This window comes from Stegostoma tigrinum, chromosome 4 (assembly GCF_030684315.1).
Source record: "Stegostoma tigrinum isolate sSteTig4 chromosome 4, sSteTig4.hap1, whole genome shotgun sequence".
In the NCBI taxonomy this organism is placed as follows: Eukaryota; Metazoa; Chordata; class Chondrichthyes; order Orectolobiformes; family Stegostomatidae; genus Stegostoma; species Stegostoma tigrinum.
In genome coordinates this window covers 17,717,626-17,737,378 of record NC_081357.1, presented here as the reverse complement: position 1 = coordinate 17,737,378, position 19,753 = coordinate 17,717,626, and the positions used below count along the sequence as shown (strand labels likewise).

At 41.9% G+C, this 19,753-nt stretch overlaps 1 protein-coding gene across 1 annotated transcript in view; it reads left to right on the top strand.

The window, feature by feature from the left end:
- rbks (ribokinase) overlaps positions 1–19,753 on the top strand; it is a 143,918-nt gene that overhangs the window by 31,635 nt on the left and 92,530 nt on the right. The window contains exons 2-4 of the mRNA XM_048530638.2: positions 12,073–12,205; positions 14,163–14,226; positions 14,696–14,758. Of these exons, the coding sequence (XP_048386595.2) occupies positions 12,073–12,205; positions 14,163–14,226; positions 14,696–14,758 (260 nt within the window). The remainder of the gene's footprint in view (positions 1–12,072; positions 12,206–14,162; positions 14,227–14,695; positions 14,759–19,753) is intronic.

Genomic DNA, 19,753 nt, shown 5'->3' with positions numbered 1-19,753 from the left:
GACTGGAATGTTTCCTGTAAACCTGTGGTCCATTTCCTTTGAATTTTAACAATGGTCTGTCTGTGCTTAATAAGATTTTGTTTCTGTAGCACAAAATGCCAGAATGAACGATGTAATTTCACAATTTTTGCAAATTCTAGCAAAATTGTAAGTTGCTCCAGAATAAGACTTTGAATTAATTTACAAAACTCTCTTCATTTTTTTTAAAGAGTGCAGAGCATTCCTTGATGGTACTTTTGTCTGCCGCTTGACTTTCAGTGTTACAAACCTGTTCAGAGGCAAAAATACAAATTTTTTTACTCATTTGACATTTTCTCGTCACTCAGTTGGTAAATTCAACATTTGACTGAGCTGTATAGACAAAGATGTCAAAGGTTTGATTCCGAGATAGTAGGTACTGCCGATGCTAGAGTCTGAGATAACAAGGTGTAGACGTGGATGAACACAGCAGGCCAGGCATCATCGTCTCTGATGCCTGTAGCAAAGTGGAGAAAAAACTGGTTTGTTTTTTCAAAAAAAATCCTATCAGAAGCCTCAATAAATTGTACGAGATTAAGAATTTTAAAATTAGAAATTGACTTAAAGTATGTTGACTCAAGAGAAGAATGGTCACCTTAGTTGGGGTTACATTTTAATGCTTCTGTGTCTGTACCTTTCTAACCCCAACTTGAGTTGGGAAAGGAGGAAAGTAAAGCTAATGATAAGGGAAAAATGACTAAAATAAGATGAAGCTCTTCTCCCTTACCCCTTGTTTGGTGGGCAGTTTATCTATCACCTTAAACATTCACTCCTCCACCTCTGATCCAAGTGGTTGCAATGTCTACATCAATAAAATTTACAGCAACAACTTGCTCAAGCTCCTTCAACAGACAAAAATCTTGAGATTTCCTTCCTAATAGAACTGTAGGCTGCGGCAGTTCAAAAGGCCAGCTAGTTGCCACTTCACTAGACTATTAAACCGGGACAATAAATGGGAGCATTCACAACTAGTGACTACATGAGTGAAAAATTGATCAATGTTCTGGAGGTTCACAATTACTTTGTACTTCTTAATTACCTGTTTGCATATTAGTAATGCAACACATAATTAACACACTGTCTTTGACCAAGATCGAACCTAATAATTCAGGTAAATATCACTTATAATTATATCATCCTGTTTTTAGAAGCTTGTATTTGGTTTGTGATTTGTTGTTGATCATAATAAATGGCTTCCATCATGGAACATTTATGAAACAAAAATTGTGTTGTAAAAGTGCTAATGTAACCTTGTATAAACAAGCAAATTCACTTAAAAGTGATAATGGGAACTGCAGATGCTGGAGAATCCAAGATAATGAAATGTGAGGCTGGATGAACACAGCAGGCCCAGCAGCATCTCAGGAGCACAAAAGCTGACGTTTCGGGCCTAGACCCTCTGATGAAGGGTCTAGGCCCGAAACGTCAGCTTTTGTGCTCCTGAGATGCTGCTGGGTCTGCTGTGTTCATCCAGCCTCACAAATTCATTTAAAAGTTCACTTACCACTTGTAAAAGTTTCCTTTTCTCTGCAACTCTATCGTTCCCCATTTTCTTTTGATGAAAGCTAATTGCTGGTATCACCGTCTTTTTTTTTGGAGTATGTTTTCTATGGTTTCAAAACTAATATGATCCCTTACATAGAATATAGAACAGTGCAGCTTTTGGCCCACCATGACTGCGCTAACTCTAATGCCATTCTAAACTAATCCAATCTGCGGAGCATGGTCTGTATCCCACTATTCCCTGCCTGCTCAAGTGTCTGCCTGAACGCTTTTTAGACTTTGCTGTCATATCTGCGTCTACCACCTCCCCTGGCAATGCATTCCAGGTTTTCTACCTACATGACAAAAGAAAACCACTGCTGTTGGAAGTTGTTGTACCTTCATGAAAACTCTGCTTTTTTTGTTGTATTTAAATATTTGTGGTTAAGAAATGATTTTCCCCTGAATATATCTTATGGATTTGTTAGAAACTATCTAAATGAATACTTGGTGTAGTACAAACTCATTCATTCTTTTTGCAGCATATTAAGTTTCCTCATGATAAATATTGTTATTAATGGCAAAACAGAAATTAATTAAATGTTATACCTCCTGACATGCAATGGTCAAACATCATGTTTCATATGCTACAATATGAACTTTTAACAGATGTCCTAGTTTAACATTTTTGAGGAGAATCTTGTTTTAAGTTGTGCTTTTTTTCCCCAAGAGCTAACTTTTTTTGGCAACTTTTTATTATATTGACAACTAATTGTGCTGACTCCGGGAGCACTGGTATTCAGCTGTACAGATGGCAAAAGCACACACATACTCCATCACACAGACCAGGGAGTGCCCTGTTTGACTTCTGATTGATGTTGAGTTAGGAATGGCATTAAGAGGTGCGAGAACTGGCAGCAGATTACCTGGGAAATTAATTCATTGACTCCTGCTGGGAAGAACACACATATGGTTGCCTTTGCTAACAGCAACTTGCATTAATGCAACTTGGCTTGCAAGGGAACGTGTCAGAAAGTATGTGTTTTTCCTTTTGACTTGAAAGTCCAGAACTACATAGTGCTTTAATTTCAAATAAGCCAAGTTTGTTCCCTCCAAGGATAGTGAATCTTTGGAATTCTTACCCTAGGCTGCTGTGGATGCTCCGTCATTTAAGTATATTCCTCCCCTTGTTCCGTTGAAGGGTCTAGGCCCGAAATGTCGGCTTTTGTGTTCTTAAGGTGCTGCTTGGCCTGCTGTGTTCATCTAGCTCCACACTTTGTTATCCACAGATTTTTGGGCATTAATGGAATTGAAGAATACAGCGGAAAAGCGAAGTTCTGACAAAAGATAAATCATTATCTTGAATGATGCAGGAGGCTTAAGGGGGTTTACTCCTGGTACAGTTTGTTATGTTGCTGTTACATCAAGTGCTTTATATTTTCAGGAGGTTTAGTGAACTAGGGGAATAGTTCCACAAAGAAAAATGCCTATACAGCATTATGTATGGTTGTATGTTTTGTTATTTGTTCTGTTCTCCCACGTTCTGCGACAATTCTTTAATTCTGTGTAATTTACAATGTGTGTGGAGAGGAATGGGAAGGACTATTTAATAGCTATGATTCTAAGGTGAATCATTGACACCATTTCAAGACACATGTTTACTTATGTGCTAAATTCAGTCATTTTAAATATAGTGTTTCGCTGGGACATGTGTGGTACCCTCCTGTTTCTTCACCTCTTCAGTTTACATTGGGATCTGCATCTTGAGGCAGGTTTGGACCCCAAAGGTGATGGCAAGTTTAAAGCACCCTTCCACCACTCACCACCTACCATTTCATAAATTATCCTTTAATATGTTAAGACTACCTCTCTGCAGCTTTAACAATGTCTTTTGTGAATTCTGCTTCAGTTGTCTTCAATATACTAGCAGCATCATCATCTAACTTGAGAGAATAGTGAGTTGAAAACAATTGGTTGTGGTTAACAAACAATACAACTTAGTTAAAGCTATTTGTCAAAAAGTGTTAAACTGTGAGCAGCACAATAAGTGATTAAATAAGAATTGCAATGAATACAGTGTGAGAAAAGGAACAATACAGATTCTTTTTCTCTCGATCCTCTTGGATACCATCTCAAAGGCCTGATGTTGCCACGTGTGATGCTTGACTATCCACTCATTAGCTCATCCATCTCCATCAAAAAGTATGGTGAGCTCAGAGATGGTCAGGATGGTATATCACCCACAGAAGAGATTACGGATAGAACAGCCCTGCGGTTGATTGACATATACTACGACAAACATAAACCGATTGTGAAGTACCTGATTCACTTAAATTTGCGTTTGGGAGGCAAGGTATACAGTTGGTCATGCAGAGTATGGTTGAATCGTTCTCACTGACCCATTACACTTCAGATGATAGGCATTGATCTGGCTCTTTGGTGATGCTATTGACCTTGCAGAGCTGCTGTAAGATCTTTCTCTCAATGTTACACTCTTGGTCACTATGAAACCAACATGAAACGCCGGAAAGGACAAACTGATCACAAACAACTCTCTGGCTTTGTTGAGGCCTTACTAACGAAGGGTGGGAATGGCCTGCCTGAACATGGTGAAGTCAATAGGTCAAGGATCATAAAACTGATTGCAAGGAACTCTCGAAGTCTCTGTTTACAAGGGATCACATGCTAGGGTGAAATCATTTCCATGCTTTGGCCAAAGTATACCTCTGTCAGTTTCGAAAGTGGTCATCAATATCAGAAAGCAAACTCAAGCCTATAAAATTGCACTCAAGTCAGGGCAGTGGTTTTTTCCATTGCTTGGAGTGCTGCTTCATCATAACTGCTACTCACATTGGAGATTGTCAGGAAGGATAAGTTGTCTCATTTCTTTCTCGTTAATGACACTAAGTTCCATGCCCATCCTGCAATCAAAGGCAACATTCCACCTGTGATTCCCTATGACACTGGGGGGTAAGATTCAGCAGCGTGTCACCGATGTACTTAGGTGTGAGAGCAAAACTAGATAGGAAGAGCCAGATATGGTTTTGTTATGCTCCCTCATCCTTGCCCAGCACCTCAGGCATTTCTGTGCCTTGTTTGAACTCCTGGGTTGGTTAGTGTTGACCCTTCCAGAGACAGTGAAGACTATTGACTCTTAATCAGTGGAAGCTCAGAGGTCATTTTTTTCGATGGATGGCATAAGTGCAACCACACCTGGTTTATCCTCTGTGGACCTAATTTTGTCAAATTTCACACTTCCGTTTAGGGTAAGTCCCTATTGTTCTACGTAAGACTGAGTCTGTTCCTGAAGGAGCCTCAACACTCCCACTGTCCCCCACCTCAGGCCTAGCTCTCCATGACAGGCCAAGTATAGAATATAAAATATAGAACATTACAGCACAGTACAGGCCCTTCGGCCCTCGATGTTGTGCCGACCTGTCATACCGATCTGAAGCCCAACTAACCGACACTATTCCATGTGCATCCATATGCTTGTCCAATGATGGCTTAAATGCACTTAAAGTTGGCAAATCTACTACTGTTGCAGGCAAAGCATTCCATTCCCTTACTACTCTCTGAGTAAAGAAACTACCTCTGACATCTCTCCTATATCTTTCACCCCTCAATTTAAAGCTATGCCCCCTTGTGCTCGCCGTCACCATCCTAGGAAAAAGGCTCTCCCTATCCACCTTATCTAACTCTCTGATTATTTTATATGTCTCAATTAAGTCACCTCTCAACCTTCTTCTCTCTAACGAAAAGAGCCTCAAGTCCCTCAGCCTTTCCTCGTAAGACCTTCCCTCCATACCAGGCAACATCCTAGTAAATCTCCTCTGCACCCTTTCCAAAGCTTCCACATCCTCCTTAGAATACGGTGGCCAGAACTGTACACAATACTCCAAGTGCGGCCGCACCAGAGTTTTGTACAGCTGTAGCATAACCTCTTGGTTCCGGAACTCGATCCCTCTCCTAATAAAAGCGAAAACACCGTATACCTTCTTAACAGCCCTGTCAACCTGGGTGGCAACTTTCAAGGATCTGTGTACATGGACACCGAGATCTCTCTGCTCATCTACACAACCAAGAATCTTAACATTAGCCCAGTACTTTTCTTTCCAGTTACTCCTACCAAAGTGCATCACCTCACACTTGTCTGCATTAAACTCCATTCGCCACCTCTCAGCCCAGCTCTGCAGCTTATCTATGTCTCTCTGTAACCTACAGCATCCTTCGTCACTGTCCACAACTCCACCAACCTCAGTTTCGTCTGCAAATTTACTAACCATCCTTCTACGCCCTCATCCAGGTCATTTATAAAAATGACAACAGCAGTGGACCCAACACCGACCCTTGTGGTACACCAGTAGTAACTGGTTTCCAGGATGAATATTTCCCATCAACTACCACCCTCTGTCTTCTTTCAGCAAGCCAATTTCCGATCCAAACTGCTATATCTCCCACAATCCCATTCCTCCGCATTTTGTACAATAGCCTACTGTGGGGAACCTTTATCGAATGCCTTGCTGAAATCCATATACACCACATCAACTGGTTTACTCTCATCTACCTGTTTGGTCACCTTCTCAAAGAACTCCATAAGATTGGTGAGGCACGACCTGCCCTTCACAAAACCGTGCTGACTATCCCTAATCAATTTATTCTTTTCTAGATGATTATAAATCCTATCCCTTATAACCTTTTCCAACACTTTACCAACAACTGAGGTAAGGCTCACTGGCCTATAATTACCAGGGTTGTCTCTACTCCCCTTCTTGAACAGGGGAACCACATTTGCTATCCTCCAGTCATCTGGCACTATTCCTGTAGACAATGGCGAGTTAAAGATCAATGCCAAAGGCTCGGCAATCTCCTCCCTGGCTTCCCAGAGGATACTAGGTTAAATCCCATCTGACCCAGGGGTCTTATCTATTTTCACACTCTGTAGGATTTCTAATACCTCTTCCTTGTGAACCTCAATCCCACCTAGTCTAGTAGCCTGTATCTCCGTATTCTCCTCGACAACATTGTCGTTTTCTTGAGTGAATAGTGTCAAAAAATATTCATTTAGTGCTTCTCCTATCTCCTCTGACTCCACACACAACTTCCCACTACTGTCCTTGATTGGGCCTAATCTTACTCTCGTCATTCTTTTATTCCTTAGATACCTATAGAAAGCCTTAGGGTTTACCCTGATCCTAACAGCCAACAACTTCTCATGTCTCCTCCAGGCTCTTCTGAGCTCTCTCTTTCGGTCTTTCCTGGCTACCTCGTAGCCCTCAAGCGCCCTAACTGAGCCTTCACATCCCATCCTAACATAAGCCTCCTTCTTCCTCTTGACCAGAGATTCCACCTCCTTCGTAAACCACGGCTCCCGCGCTCTTCAGCTTCCTCCCTGCCTGACAGGTACATACGTATCTAGGACACACAGGAGCTTTTCCTTGAATAAGCTCCACATTTCTAATGTGCCCATTCCCCTGCAGTTTCCTTGCCCATCCTATGCTCCCTAAATCTTGCCTAATCTCATCGTAATTGCCTTTCCCCCAGCTATAACTCTTGCCCAGTGGTATGCACCTATCCCTTTCCATCACTAAAGTAAACAACAGAATTGTGATCGCTATCACCAAAATGCTCACCTACTTCCAAATCTAACACCTGGCCGTGCTCATTACCCAGTACCAAATCTAATGTGGCTTCGCCCCTTGTTGGCCTATCTACATACTGTGTCAGGAAGCCCTCCTGCACACACTGGACAAAAAATGACCCATCTGTAGTACTCGAACTATAGTGTTCCCAGTCAGTATTTGGAAAGTTGAAGTCCCCCATGACAACTACCCTGTCTCTCTCTCTCCTATCGAGAATCATCTTTGCTATCCTTTCCTCCACATCTCTGGAAGTATTCGGAGGCCTATAGAAAAGTCCCAACAGGGTGACCTCTCCTTTCCTGTTTCTAACCTCAGCCCATACTACCTCAGTTGATGAGTCCCCAAACATCCTTTCTGCAACTGTAATACTGTCCTTGACCAACAATGCCACACCTCTCCCCTCCAACCCTTTTACCATCTTCTCTGTTCTTACTGAAACATCTAAGTAATTTAACACCTGGTGAGAAAGGAAGGCTGTTGCACTGGATAGGGTCTCTGCTTGACTGTAGTGGTGGTCATGGTCGTGTTTGTTGAGGGTGGCTTATTTTAGAGTGTCCAATCCTGACCCAATTCCAACACCTCTTTATAACATCCCTTTGCGTTATCGTGGAGATGTGACAGCAAGGACTGGATCATCATTTTCTGGGCAGAAATCGGCCTGAGGCCTATCTCCCTGATTCTCGACTGTTCCCTGTGCTTAGGAGCCCAACATTTCCCCATGATTTGATTGTTGTGAACCCATGCTTTAAAGAGAGGTATTGGAGTTTCACTAATAAGCTGCTTTAACTCTCCTAGGATATTCCCATCCTTCGCATGTAAAATCCTGGAGAGATTATATGCAGAGAGGATGTTTTCACTGGTTGGGAAGTCAAGAGCCAGGAGAATAGTCTCAGCATGTGGATGAGATGAGGAAAAATTTCATCCCTCGAAGTATTTGTGGAAGGCCAACTCAATGTATTCAGCAAAGAGATAGATAAATGTTTCGATTTCAAAGTCCTCAAAGGATATGAGGAGAAAGCGGAAATATGGCATTGAGGTGGAAGATCTACATTGTTTCTCCTGAATGGCAGAGCAGCCGTGAAGGGCTGAGTGGCCTTCTGCTTCTAGTTTCTATGATTTTGTACTTGCGCTAAGCGGTCCTTCAGTATCCTGACCTTCGTTGATCTGAAGGTGGGGTCTATGAGGACAAGATGGTTGAACAACTTCTCTATACCTGGATATGCAGAATCCAAGCCCTCCCCTTCAGTTTGTGTTCCTCATAAAACCACTTCTGGCTGTGTGAGGTTCTTATTGCCTCTCAAAACTCTTTTCGTACCTTTCAGGCATGCTGTGGACTTCTTCGAACAATTGTACCTTTTACCAGTATTTCCTATAGATTTTGCTGCACAGATGTTTCATCGTGAATGCTGCTGACTAACATCAAGGTCCCTGGATGTCATGCCACTAACTGTCAATCCAAGTTTTCCTTGAGTGTTTCAGGTCGTCGTCCAAATCTTTCCAAGTACTTGCTGATTGGCAAGTAGAATGTCAAACCACGTTACCATTTCCTTCCTCCCCTAGTATTTAAGAGCCCTGTACCTCAGATTGGCCTAAAGATCCTAATTCCTCTGTCAGTACCAGAGCCTCCAACATTCCTGGAGCAGGTTCAGCCTCCCTCATGGATATTGTCAGTTTCAGTTCCTCCACTATCCATTAGATTACCACCAGGTGCCATTCAGTGTTTTTGCTATGACTGATTCCTGTCCTGTGGATGCCTATCAACTGGAACAGGAGTGTGTCATGAGGCATATGTAGTGGGACAGCCCAGAGATCATGAAGCAGTATCTTTATTTCACTGGCATCAGGTCATTACAAACATGAGAGAAAAAAGGTTAAATAAGGAAGCATTTGCATGGAATAAAGCAGGTAGTTTATGTTGGGTTGAAGAACCCATTTGTCATCTCCTCTTCCCATGAGGCCTCTGTCCCTCAAAGGCACACCATTTTTTAAAAGTGTCACAACTTTTACTTAGCATATTGATATCCATACAGAACAGGGCTCTCATTTCTTGATTTTTCAAATTCTGCCTACCAATTACATGGCGTAAGTTAGGACTGGGCTTGAATGCCCTCCACTTGTCTGGATGTGTGCAGTTCCAACAACATTCAACAAGCACCCTATCCACCATCTTCAAAATACTTTGGTGCAGAGGGATCTGGGTGTCCTCAAGCATGAGTTGTAGAAAGCTGGTATGCAAGAGGTGGCACAATGGCTCAGTGGTTAGCACTGCTGCCTCACAGCGCCAGGGACCCAGGTTTGATTCTACCCTTGGGTGACTGCCTGTGTGGAGTCTGCACATTCTCACTGTGTTTGCAGGGGTTTCTTCCAGGTGCTCCATTTTTCTCTCTCAGTCTAAAGATGTGCAGGCTAGATGGATTGGCCATGGGAAATTGTCCCATAGTGTTCAGGGATGGGTCCGGGTGGGATGCTCTGAGGGTCGATGTGGACTTGTTGGGCCAAAGGACCAGTTTCCACACAGTAGGGATTCTATAAAGAAAAAAAGGTACAGCGGGTAATAAGGAAAGCCAGTGGAATCTTGTCATTTATTGCGAAAGGAATGGAGTATAAGAGTAGGGAAATGTTGTTACAATTGTGCAAGGCATTGGCAAGATGGTATCTGGAGTCCTGCATGCAGATTTGATCCCCTTACATGTGGAACGATGTAGTTGCATTTGAATCAGTTCAGAGAATGTTCAATAAATTAATTCAAGAGATGAAAGGCTTGTTTTGAGAGGAGAGATCTAGTAATTTAGACATGTACCCTCCGGAGTTCAGAAGGGTGAGAAATCTAACTGAGGTATATAAGATGCTAAAGGGAATTGACAAATTAGATGTAGAAGAGATATTTCCCGTTGTGGGGCATCCTGGATTGAGTATTCATAGTTTTAGGATAAACGGTGGAAGAATTAAAACAGATGAGGGGAAATTACTTTTGTCAAAATGTTGTGGATCTGTGGAATTCACTATCCCAAAGTATAGTGGGCGTGAGGGCATTGAATAAATTTGAGGAGGAGATAAACAGATTTTTACAAAAACAGACAAGTTTGCTGGAAAAGCTCGGCAGGTCTGGCAGTATCTATGAAGAAAAATTAGAGTTAATGTTTCAGGTCTGGCTCTGAGGAAGAGTCACCGGACCTGAAATGTTAACCGAGTTTTCTTCACAGATGCCGCCAGACCTGAGATTTTCCAGCAAACTTCTGTTATTGTTCCTGATTGAAAGCATCTGTAGTTCTTTTAGTTTTTATATTTTTTATTACAAGTGGGTTAAAGGGTTACAGGGAGGAGACAGGAAAGTGAAACTGAGGCTGGGACAGCCATGATCGTCTTGAATGGTGAAGCATGCTCGAGAGGGTGAATTGTCTAGGATAGCTCCTAATTCTTGTGTTCTTTACTTTCACCATTCACTCTCTTTCCTCCAGCAATGTACAGTTGTACTAGTAGGACTGCAGCAATTCAACAAGGCTGCTTTAGCATCATAGTCGAAATCAATGACTTCTACCATGTGGACAAACAAAGACACCAAACGCATCCGAATGCTACCACCCGCAAGTTCCCTGCCAGATGATACCGTCCTGATTTTTATTTCATTCATTGTTGCGAGATCAGAATCTTGGAACTCTTCCTAACAGCACTGTGGGCATGTATATATCCGTATACACACAAGAATTCTAGGAGGCAACTCATCACCATCTCAAAGAAAATTAGAGATAGGCAATAAGTGCTGGCCTAGCTAGGGACACCCATGATAGAATTTTTTTTTTTAAATTCAACAGATGTTCTGTTTGACATTTGTAATAATTCACCTCCAACAGCTCTCATCATTATACCAGTAATCCCATTAGTACTCTAACCTAGCATGGTCTCAATTTTTAAAAGTGCTTTCCAGGCACATCTCAAGATTAAAAAGCAAAATATCTACAATGTGTAAATGTCTTCCTGTTTTTCCATTGTTAAACTTAATGGTGCAACAATTCCACAAAAAAACAATTTTATTAAATCGGCATATAAATTACAGATTCCTATTTGCTGCACTTGTAAAACCCTCATGAAAATAACTGCTTAATGTCAAGATTATGTTTGGAATTAGTGTTTTCCATGTATTTAGTGAATGACATTTTGACTTCGAACATTTGTTACATGTAAGTCTACTTCATACCAGTTGTTAAAATGAATTAGTGCTGCACTAATGTTAACAACAGTGTGCTAAAATATGGTCTGTTGATTTTCTCCATTTTTACAAGGCATCCATAATTTTACATCCTGACTGGTAATACCATTTAACTTGTGGTCTCAGCTCGAAAATATGTTTAAAGGTGTGATCTCTTGTATAAGTTCAATGAGAATGTAATTATTCCTTTTTTTTTCTCCTACAATGTTCTTCTACAAAATTTAAAAGAAGGACACTTCAGTCAATTCCATTATTTTAATTTGGTACTAAATCAGCTGCCCGAGACCTGATATGAGTGAAATGTTATTAAATTCAAACATGTCCTTAATGAATAGATGTGCTTGTGCTATTGATAAACAATCAGCAAGATTTAAATCTATGCATTGGGATGTAGAGAGAATTGTAAAAATTACAAAATTCCTGCCAACCTTGCTATTCTTAACTCTTAAGTTACACAAATTTTATTTGGGAGAACCAGGTGTTAGAATGGGGAGGCAGGGAGCCGCCCAGATGAACACATTGCCCTTCTCTAATATGACATTTCATTCCAGGGCTGATCTTGTGATCCTCTTGAGGCCCAATCACTGTGCATCTTCAGAGTTCTGGGCTAATGCCATGCATCATCTAAAAAATAACATAAGGAAAGCAAGAGCTAGAGAATTGTGTGCAATGTCCTTGATACTCATCATTGTCTTTCATGTAGTTTTTGTTCCTTTTCAATAGTTTTACACCACGTTTACCTAAAGCTGGAGAAACTATACATGGGCACAAGTTTTTAGTTGGGTTTGGAGGAAAAGGGGCCAATCAGTGCATCCAGGCAGCACGGCTCGGAGCCAAAGCTGCAATGGTTAGCAAGGTAAGATTAAAAATAAATTCTACACTCATAACTTGATGATTTGTGTGGAAGCAGTGACCAATAGGATAATTTGATTGTTCGATGCCAAGTCCTCAATTTTCCAACAGAAAACTAAACAATATATCCATAATTGTTAGCGCACATATCTAGTGACATTACAGTATAGGTGAAGCCAATGCTGATTCTCCATAGCTCTTGGAGCAGGTTAATAAAACTGTCTGACCAGCTATCTCTGCAAGTTTCTGTCTCAAGTAGCCATTCAGTTTTCTTTGGAAATCATTCATCACTCATGGGAAGAAAGTTCCAGGTCATTATCATTTGCCATGTCAAAGAAAAATTCTTTCTCCCATCATTACTGTATCTCTTGCCCAATTTTGTTTACTCTGTGACCGCTAAGTCCTTACATCATAAGGCAATGTGATCAGCTGTTCTTTGTCTACTTTATATAGACCTGTTATAAACTTGTACATTTCTATCAGATCAACTCTACACCTTCTATTCTCTAATCCCAGGTTCTAAATAGAAACTGAAAGAAATGTGGATGTTGTAAATCAGGAATGAAAACTGAACTTGGTGGAAAAGCTCGGCAGGTCTGGCAGCACCTGTGAAGAAAAATCAGAGTGAACGTTTCAGGTCCAGTGACCCTTCCTCAGAACTGATTTTTCTGTTTTTTTTTCTTCGCAGGTGCTGCTGGACTTGCTGAGCTTTTCCAGCAACTTCTGTTTTTAATCCCAGGTTCCGCAGCCTAACCTTGAAATTAAACTCCTTCGTGTCAGAAAGCATTCTGTTAAGTTACACTTCTTAAGGACCATCGCATCTTTTCTAAAGTGTGGCTTCTTATGCTCAACTGGGGCTTAATCATAATTTTATGTAAGTGAATACTTTATCTATGAGCAGGAATAAATTAAAATATTCCCTTAAAATTTCTTTGTACTTAGTAGTCAAATTAATCATATTCTGAAGTTGCATAAATAGTAAAAATGAGGTGTTGGGGACCAGGGAATTGGAAGTTCTGGAGGAGGTGGAGGGTGTGGGTGGTGTCATGGACGTAGGTGGGGAGTTCCTGGACCCCATCCCTGCAATAACCACCAAAGGAGAATCCCACTCGTCCTCACGTACCACCTCACCAACCTCCAGATCCAATGCGTCATCCTCCGACGCTTCCACCATCTGCAATCCAACCCCACCACCAAAGACATTTATCTGCTTTCTGGAGGGACCACTCTCTCCATGACTCCCTTGTCCGCTCCACCCTCGCCTCCAACCCCACCACACCCGGCACTTGCCCCTGCAACCGCAGGAAGTGCTACACCTGCCCCCACAACTCCTCCCTCACCCCCATTCCAGGCCTCAGGAAGACTTTCCACATCAAGCAGATGTTCACCTGCACATCTGCCAATGTGGTATACTGCATCTGCTGTACCTGGTGTGTCTTCCGCTACATCGGGGAAACCCAAGTGGAGGCTTGGGGACCTCTCGCCCGAAAGTTGCAGGAACAGCAATTCATATTCCGCTTGGGAACCCTGCAGTCCAATGGTATCAATGTGGATTTCACAAGCTTCAAAATCTCCCCTCCCCTACTGCATCCCAAAACCAGCCCAGCTTGTCCCTGCCTGCCTAACCTGTTCTTCTTCTCACCTGTACCCTCCTCCCATCTCAAGCCGCACGCCCATTTCCTCCCTACTAACCTCATCCTGCCCCCTTGACCTGTCCGTCCTCCCCGGACCAACCTATCCCCTCCTGATCTCTACTAGTTCCATCCCTGCCTCTTTAATTTGTCTGTCTCCTCTCCACCTATCTTCTCCTCTGTCCACCTTTGATCCGCCTCCCCCTCTCCCCTCCCCCTTTTCTGATGAAGGGTCTAGGCCCGAAACGTCTGCTTTCGTGCTCCTAAGATGCTCCTTGGCCTGCTGTGTTCATCCAGCTCTACACTTTGTTATTCTTTATCTCTCAACAGGTTGGGAAAGATTCATTTGGAGATAATTACATTGAAAACTTCAAAAGTAATGGCGTGTCTACAGGTATTACTTCAAGATATTTTCTTATGTATTTGAGGGGTTTTCATGCAGCAACAGAATTATTGCTCATTCCCTGGTGAACATTTCTTGGTTTCCTGCATTCTTCAGTGAGTAGTCATGGGATGCATTACCTTGAAGCACGGTAGAGGCAGGTTTGATTGAGACATTCAGCATGGCATTAGAGTATTATTTGAATAAAAATAATGTGTAAAGGTATGGGAGCAATGCAGAAAGTTGGGCACAAGGTAATGCAGCTTAAGCGTAGGTTTAATGGGCCAAATGGCCGCCTTGTGTGCAATAAAATTTTGAACTTCCTGCCTGAACCTGTCCTGCTGATTTATAACTAAGCAGTTGTGCTTAAACACTATTGATTGGCTACAGCTTTGACACAAATCAAGCCTGAATGTATTCCAGTGATGTAGCAGTATCTCATTTGGCAAATTATTACATGCGCATCAATTTTTTGTTACAGAATATGTGGGTCAAACAGATGAAGCGTCGACAGGAGTTGCCCCTATTACGGTGAATGATGAAGGTACTGCACAGGATTTACAGCTTTATCCTTCATCCCCAGTTTAATAAGTATCTTTAAGGAGGAATGAGCTGGTAAAATTAGTAGGGTGCTGTTTTTTGTTTTTTGTTTAAATAGGAGTATACAATAAACATTTACTACTGGGACTGCCATCGTGTCAAAGGTTTGGATGGGGAGAAATTTAAGCATGTTCAGGATGGATTTCCATTTATGTAAATAGGCTGACTAGAGAAGTGGCAAAATCTGACCTCCTCTTGGGAAATAAGGCAGGGCAAGTGACTGAACTGTCAGTGGGGAAATTCTTTGGGACCAGTGGCCATAATTCTATTATTTTTACAATAGCTATGAAAAAGGGTAGGTCTGGTCCAAAAATTAAATTCTAAGTTGGGGAAAAGCCAGTTTTGATAAACTTAAACAGAAACTTCCAAAACTTGATTAGGGGAGGCTGTTTGCATACAAAGGGGCATCGGGTAAGTGTGAGGCTGTCAAAAGTGAGTTAATGAGGGGCCAGAGCCAGCATGTTCTTGTTAGAGTGAAGGGTAAGGCTAGCAGGAGTAAGGAACTCTGTATGACTCGACTTATTGAAGTCCTGGTCTTGAAAAAGAAGGAGGCATATTATATGTATAGGCAGCTGGGATTAAGTGAATTCCTTGAGGAGTTTAGACAGTGTCAGCGTACACTTAAGAGAGAAAGCAGAAGGGCTAAAAGGGGGCACGAGATGGCTTTGGCAGATAAGGTAAAGGAAAATCCAAAGAGATTCTACAAGCGTGTGAAGGGCAATGAGTAACTCGGGAGAGAATAGGGCCTCTTAAAGATCAACAACGTCATCTATGTGCAGAGCCATACAGATGGGCAAGATCCTAAATAAATATTTCTTGTCACTTTTGCTGGGGAAATGCTAGGGAACTTGGGGGAAACAGTGATGTCTTGAAGAGTGTCCACACTACAGAAGAGGAAGTGCTGCAAGTCTTAAAATGCATGAAGATAGATAAATCCCCAAGACCTGATGAATTGTATATCAGGACTTTGTCAAAGGCGAGGGAGGAAATTGCAGGGTCCCTAGTGGAGATATTTTTATCATCGATAACTACAGATGAAGTGCCCAAAGATTGGAGGGTGACTTAAAATGTTGTGCCATTTTTTAACAGAGGTTGCAGGGAAATGCCTGATGACTACAGACCAGTGATCCTAACATCTGTGGTGGCTAAGGGGATTCTGAGAGAAAGGATTCACGTACATTTAGAAAGGCATGGACTTAGTTGGGATAGTCAGCATGGCTTTGTGCATGGGAAATAGTGTCTCAGGAATTTGAACTTTTTGAAGGGGTGACGAAGAAAGTAGATGAGGGCACTGTGGTAAACATTGTCTGTGCAGACTTTAGCAAGGCCTTTGACGAGGTACCACATGGTAGGTTGTTAATTAAAGTTAAATCTCACTGGATTCAGGAAGAGTTAACCAACTGGATATAAACTTGATTTGGTGGCAGAAGACAGAGGATGGTGGTGAGGGTTGTTTTTCAGATTCGAGGCCTGTTACCAGCGGGGAGCCACAGGGATTGGTGCTACATCCACTGTTAGTTGTCATTTTATATAAATGATTTGGATGACACTTTAGGAGGTGTGGTTAGTAAGTTTGCAGGTGACACCAAGATTGGTGGTGTAGTGGACAATGAAAAAGGTTATGCAGCAAGATCTGGATCAACTGGGCAAATGGGCTGAGGAATGGTAGATAGAGTTTAACTTAGATCAATGCAAGCCGTTGTATTTTGATAATGCAGAAATTGCAGTTAATGCTAGCATCCTGGAAATTTACAGAACAAATAAATTGAGAAGTATGGGTTCATAGTTCTTTGAAACTAGAGTCACAGATAGACACAGGGTGTTGAAGAAGGCTTTCAGCTTGCTTGCTTTTGTTAGTCAGAGCACTGAGTATGGGTGTTGGGATGTCTTGGTGCATCTGTACAAGACTAGTGAGGCGGCATTTGGAGTACTGCATGCAGTTCTGGTCTCCCTACATTAGAAAGGATATTATTAACCGATAAAGATTGCAGAAAAGATTTACTAGGATGCCACCTGGACTGGAAGATTTGAGTTATGAGGAGAGGGTGAATAAGCTGGGACCTTTCTCCTCCGGAGCATATGAGACTGAGGGGGTGGCCTTTGTAGAGGTTCCTAAAATCATAAGCAGCGTAGACAAGGTGGGTAGCAAGCAGCTTTCCCCATGGTAAGGGAGCCTAAAACTAGAGGGTGTAGGTTTATGGTGAGAGGGAAGAGATGCAAAAATGTCCAGAAGGGCAATTTTTTCACCCAGAAGGTGTCAGGAGTGGGCTGCTGGAAGTAGTGGTGGAAGCAAGAACAATTTCATCATTTCAGAAACATTTGGACAGGTAGGTGGATGGGATAGGTATGAAGGAATAAAAACCACATGCAGGAAATTGGGACTAGTTTAAATTGTGAAAACTGGTGGACATGGACAAGTTGAGCTGAAGGGCCTGTTTCCATGCTGCAGACTTCTCTGGGTCAACTGTGCATTTGCAGAGACCTAGCACTATAATTCCTCCCAAATAATTTTAACTTGAATACTCTGTTGTCTTTTAGTACAAATTGGAGACTTTTTTTTTCTATTCATTTGTGGGTTGTTGGCGTCTGGCTGGCCAGCTTTTCTTACCCATCCTTAGTTGCCTTTAACATTATTGGCCGTTGTCTTGCCCTCCAGAAATTTCTTTGAAAAATGTGAAGTAAGATTTCAAGGGAGTTTATTTTTGTTATCTATTGTGAATATAGTGTTATGGATGCTTGCAGAGCACAGCATTGACAACACCAGGAATCCGGGTTTGATTCTAGCCTTGGGCGACTGTCTATGTGGAGTTTGCACATTCGCCCCGTGTCTGCGTGGGTTTCCTCCCGGGTGCGCCGCTTTCCTCCCACAGTCCAAAGATGTGCAGGGTAGTTGGTTTGGTAATGCCAAATTGTCCATAGTGCCCAGGGATGTTTAGGTTAGGTGTGTCAAACATGGGAAATGCAGGGTTAGGGGCCAAATGGCCTGTTTCCACACTATAGGGATTCTATGATTCTTCTGTGATAACATTCAGGAGCCGAAACTCTTCAGCTACCATGTTGTGAACGAATGATCAACATGGGCCAACTGGATCTCTCGCATTGCTAATCTCTGGACCAGTAAAACCTGAGAAGCAGCAAACAGTCAGGGTTGAAACAGCTTACAGTATGATTTCTGATTGGCTTAGTTTCAAAAGTGAAGAATTGCATTTTGCTAAAAAAAAATTTATTTGGCCACAATCAACATCATCATTCTGATCTATGTTGGGTTACAATTTGGGCGTGTGGGAGAGTCATGAAACAGAGACTGAGATTGCAATGAGAAGTGGGGTTGTTGCAAGGTTAGGTCCGAGATGTGGTCTTGGAGTCAAGTAGTGGGGAACTCGACAGAGATTGGAGCTTAGAATAGTTTGGTTCTGAGGAATTTTGGGACAGCGTGTTGGGATACTTGGGAGAGGGGGCAGAGGTAGTTTGGGAGAGAGGGAGAATAGGGCTTCAGCATGGAGAAAGCTAATGGAATAGAGAAGGCCCTTTTAGTAACAGCTGTACCGCATGGAAACAGACTATTTGGTCCGACTTGTCCATACCAACCAGATATTCTAAATTTAATCTTGTCCCATTTGCTAGCATGTGGTCCATATCCCTCTCAACCATTCTTATTCATTTACCCATCCAGATGCCTTTCAAATGTTGTAATTGTACTAGCCTCCCACCACCTTCTCTGGCAGTTCATTCCATATACACACCACCCTCTGTATGAAGAAGTTGCCCCTTCGGTCCCTTTTAAATCTTTCCCCTCTTAAACTTTTCTTGCATGGCCAGGAACAAAAGCAATAACATAGTCAGTTGAAGCAGTGCAAAGACAGGAGGAGCCAGCAAAAGGACGATTAAAACCTCAGAACTTTACCGAGGGTTAGCAACACAAATTATTTTCACTAGTTGATGAAGGGAAATCAGACAATGGGGACTGAAAAGGGCCTGAGGGGCCATCGCGTTACAGTTATTCTCAGGAACAGGGAGGAGTACTGTTGCTCCTCTACAGTAAATCCTCAGATATTCCAAATAGTCATTTTATGTTATTGAATTAAATTCCTAAAATGTGTAAAGCAGACCTCATTTAGATGTGACTTTCAAGAACTGAAAAGAAATTTATATATAGCCAGGAAGAGGCAGTGTATGAGATATAAGGGGGAAATAGATAAAAGCAGTGAGAGAATGCAGGAAACTAAGATGGAAGAAAATTAGTGACCAGCAAAGATGTAGTTATAAGGGAAAATAACGAGTTTTACTTGTGACTCATCCCACTGAGGCCCTAATTTATTTTGTTTGGGTTGTGAATGTTTGTGACTTCAAAGAGAACTGGACTGGTGCTATGAGCCCTGACAGTACAAGGAAGCTGGATGAACAAACACTGATAAAGCAACAAGATCATGCAAAGTTAGTAACTAGATAATTCTTCTGGCTCACAATGGGGTCATGATCTCGTGTGGGAATTCCATGTGTCATTGGCATTCATTTATGCACAACTGTGTTTTAAAGGTAATCATAATTTTGTCATTTCTTCGTCAAGCTCTATTGGCAGTCAGTTTGTGTCCAAAGAAATTTCATTACCCTGTAACTCGACAGCAGCTTGTTAATTTTTCAGACAGTGTTTTGTGAAATGAAATCTTGAACCCAAATGTAAAAAAAGTGTATGATTTTCTTATACCTTTTGCACAGTAAATTTACTGTTCTGAGCCAAACGCCACGTATTTCAGATGCTGGTAATGCGAAACAAATATAAAGAAATTTTTAATAACGCTTATCAGGCCAAACAGTATGAATGGAGTGAATGGATCTGGATGTTTTAGTCATAGATTGTTCCTGGGCATTGGTAAGTAGTTTTGGGGAAGGATCCCAAAGCATCTCGCCGTTTCTCTTGATCTTTATTACCTTCTACTAT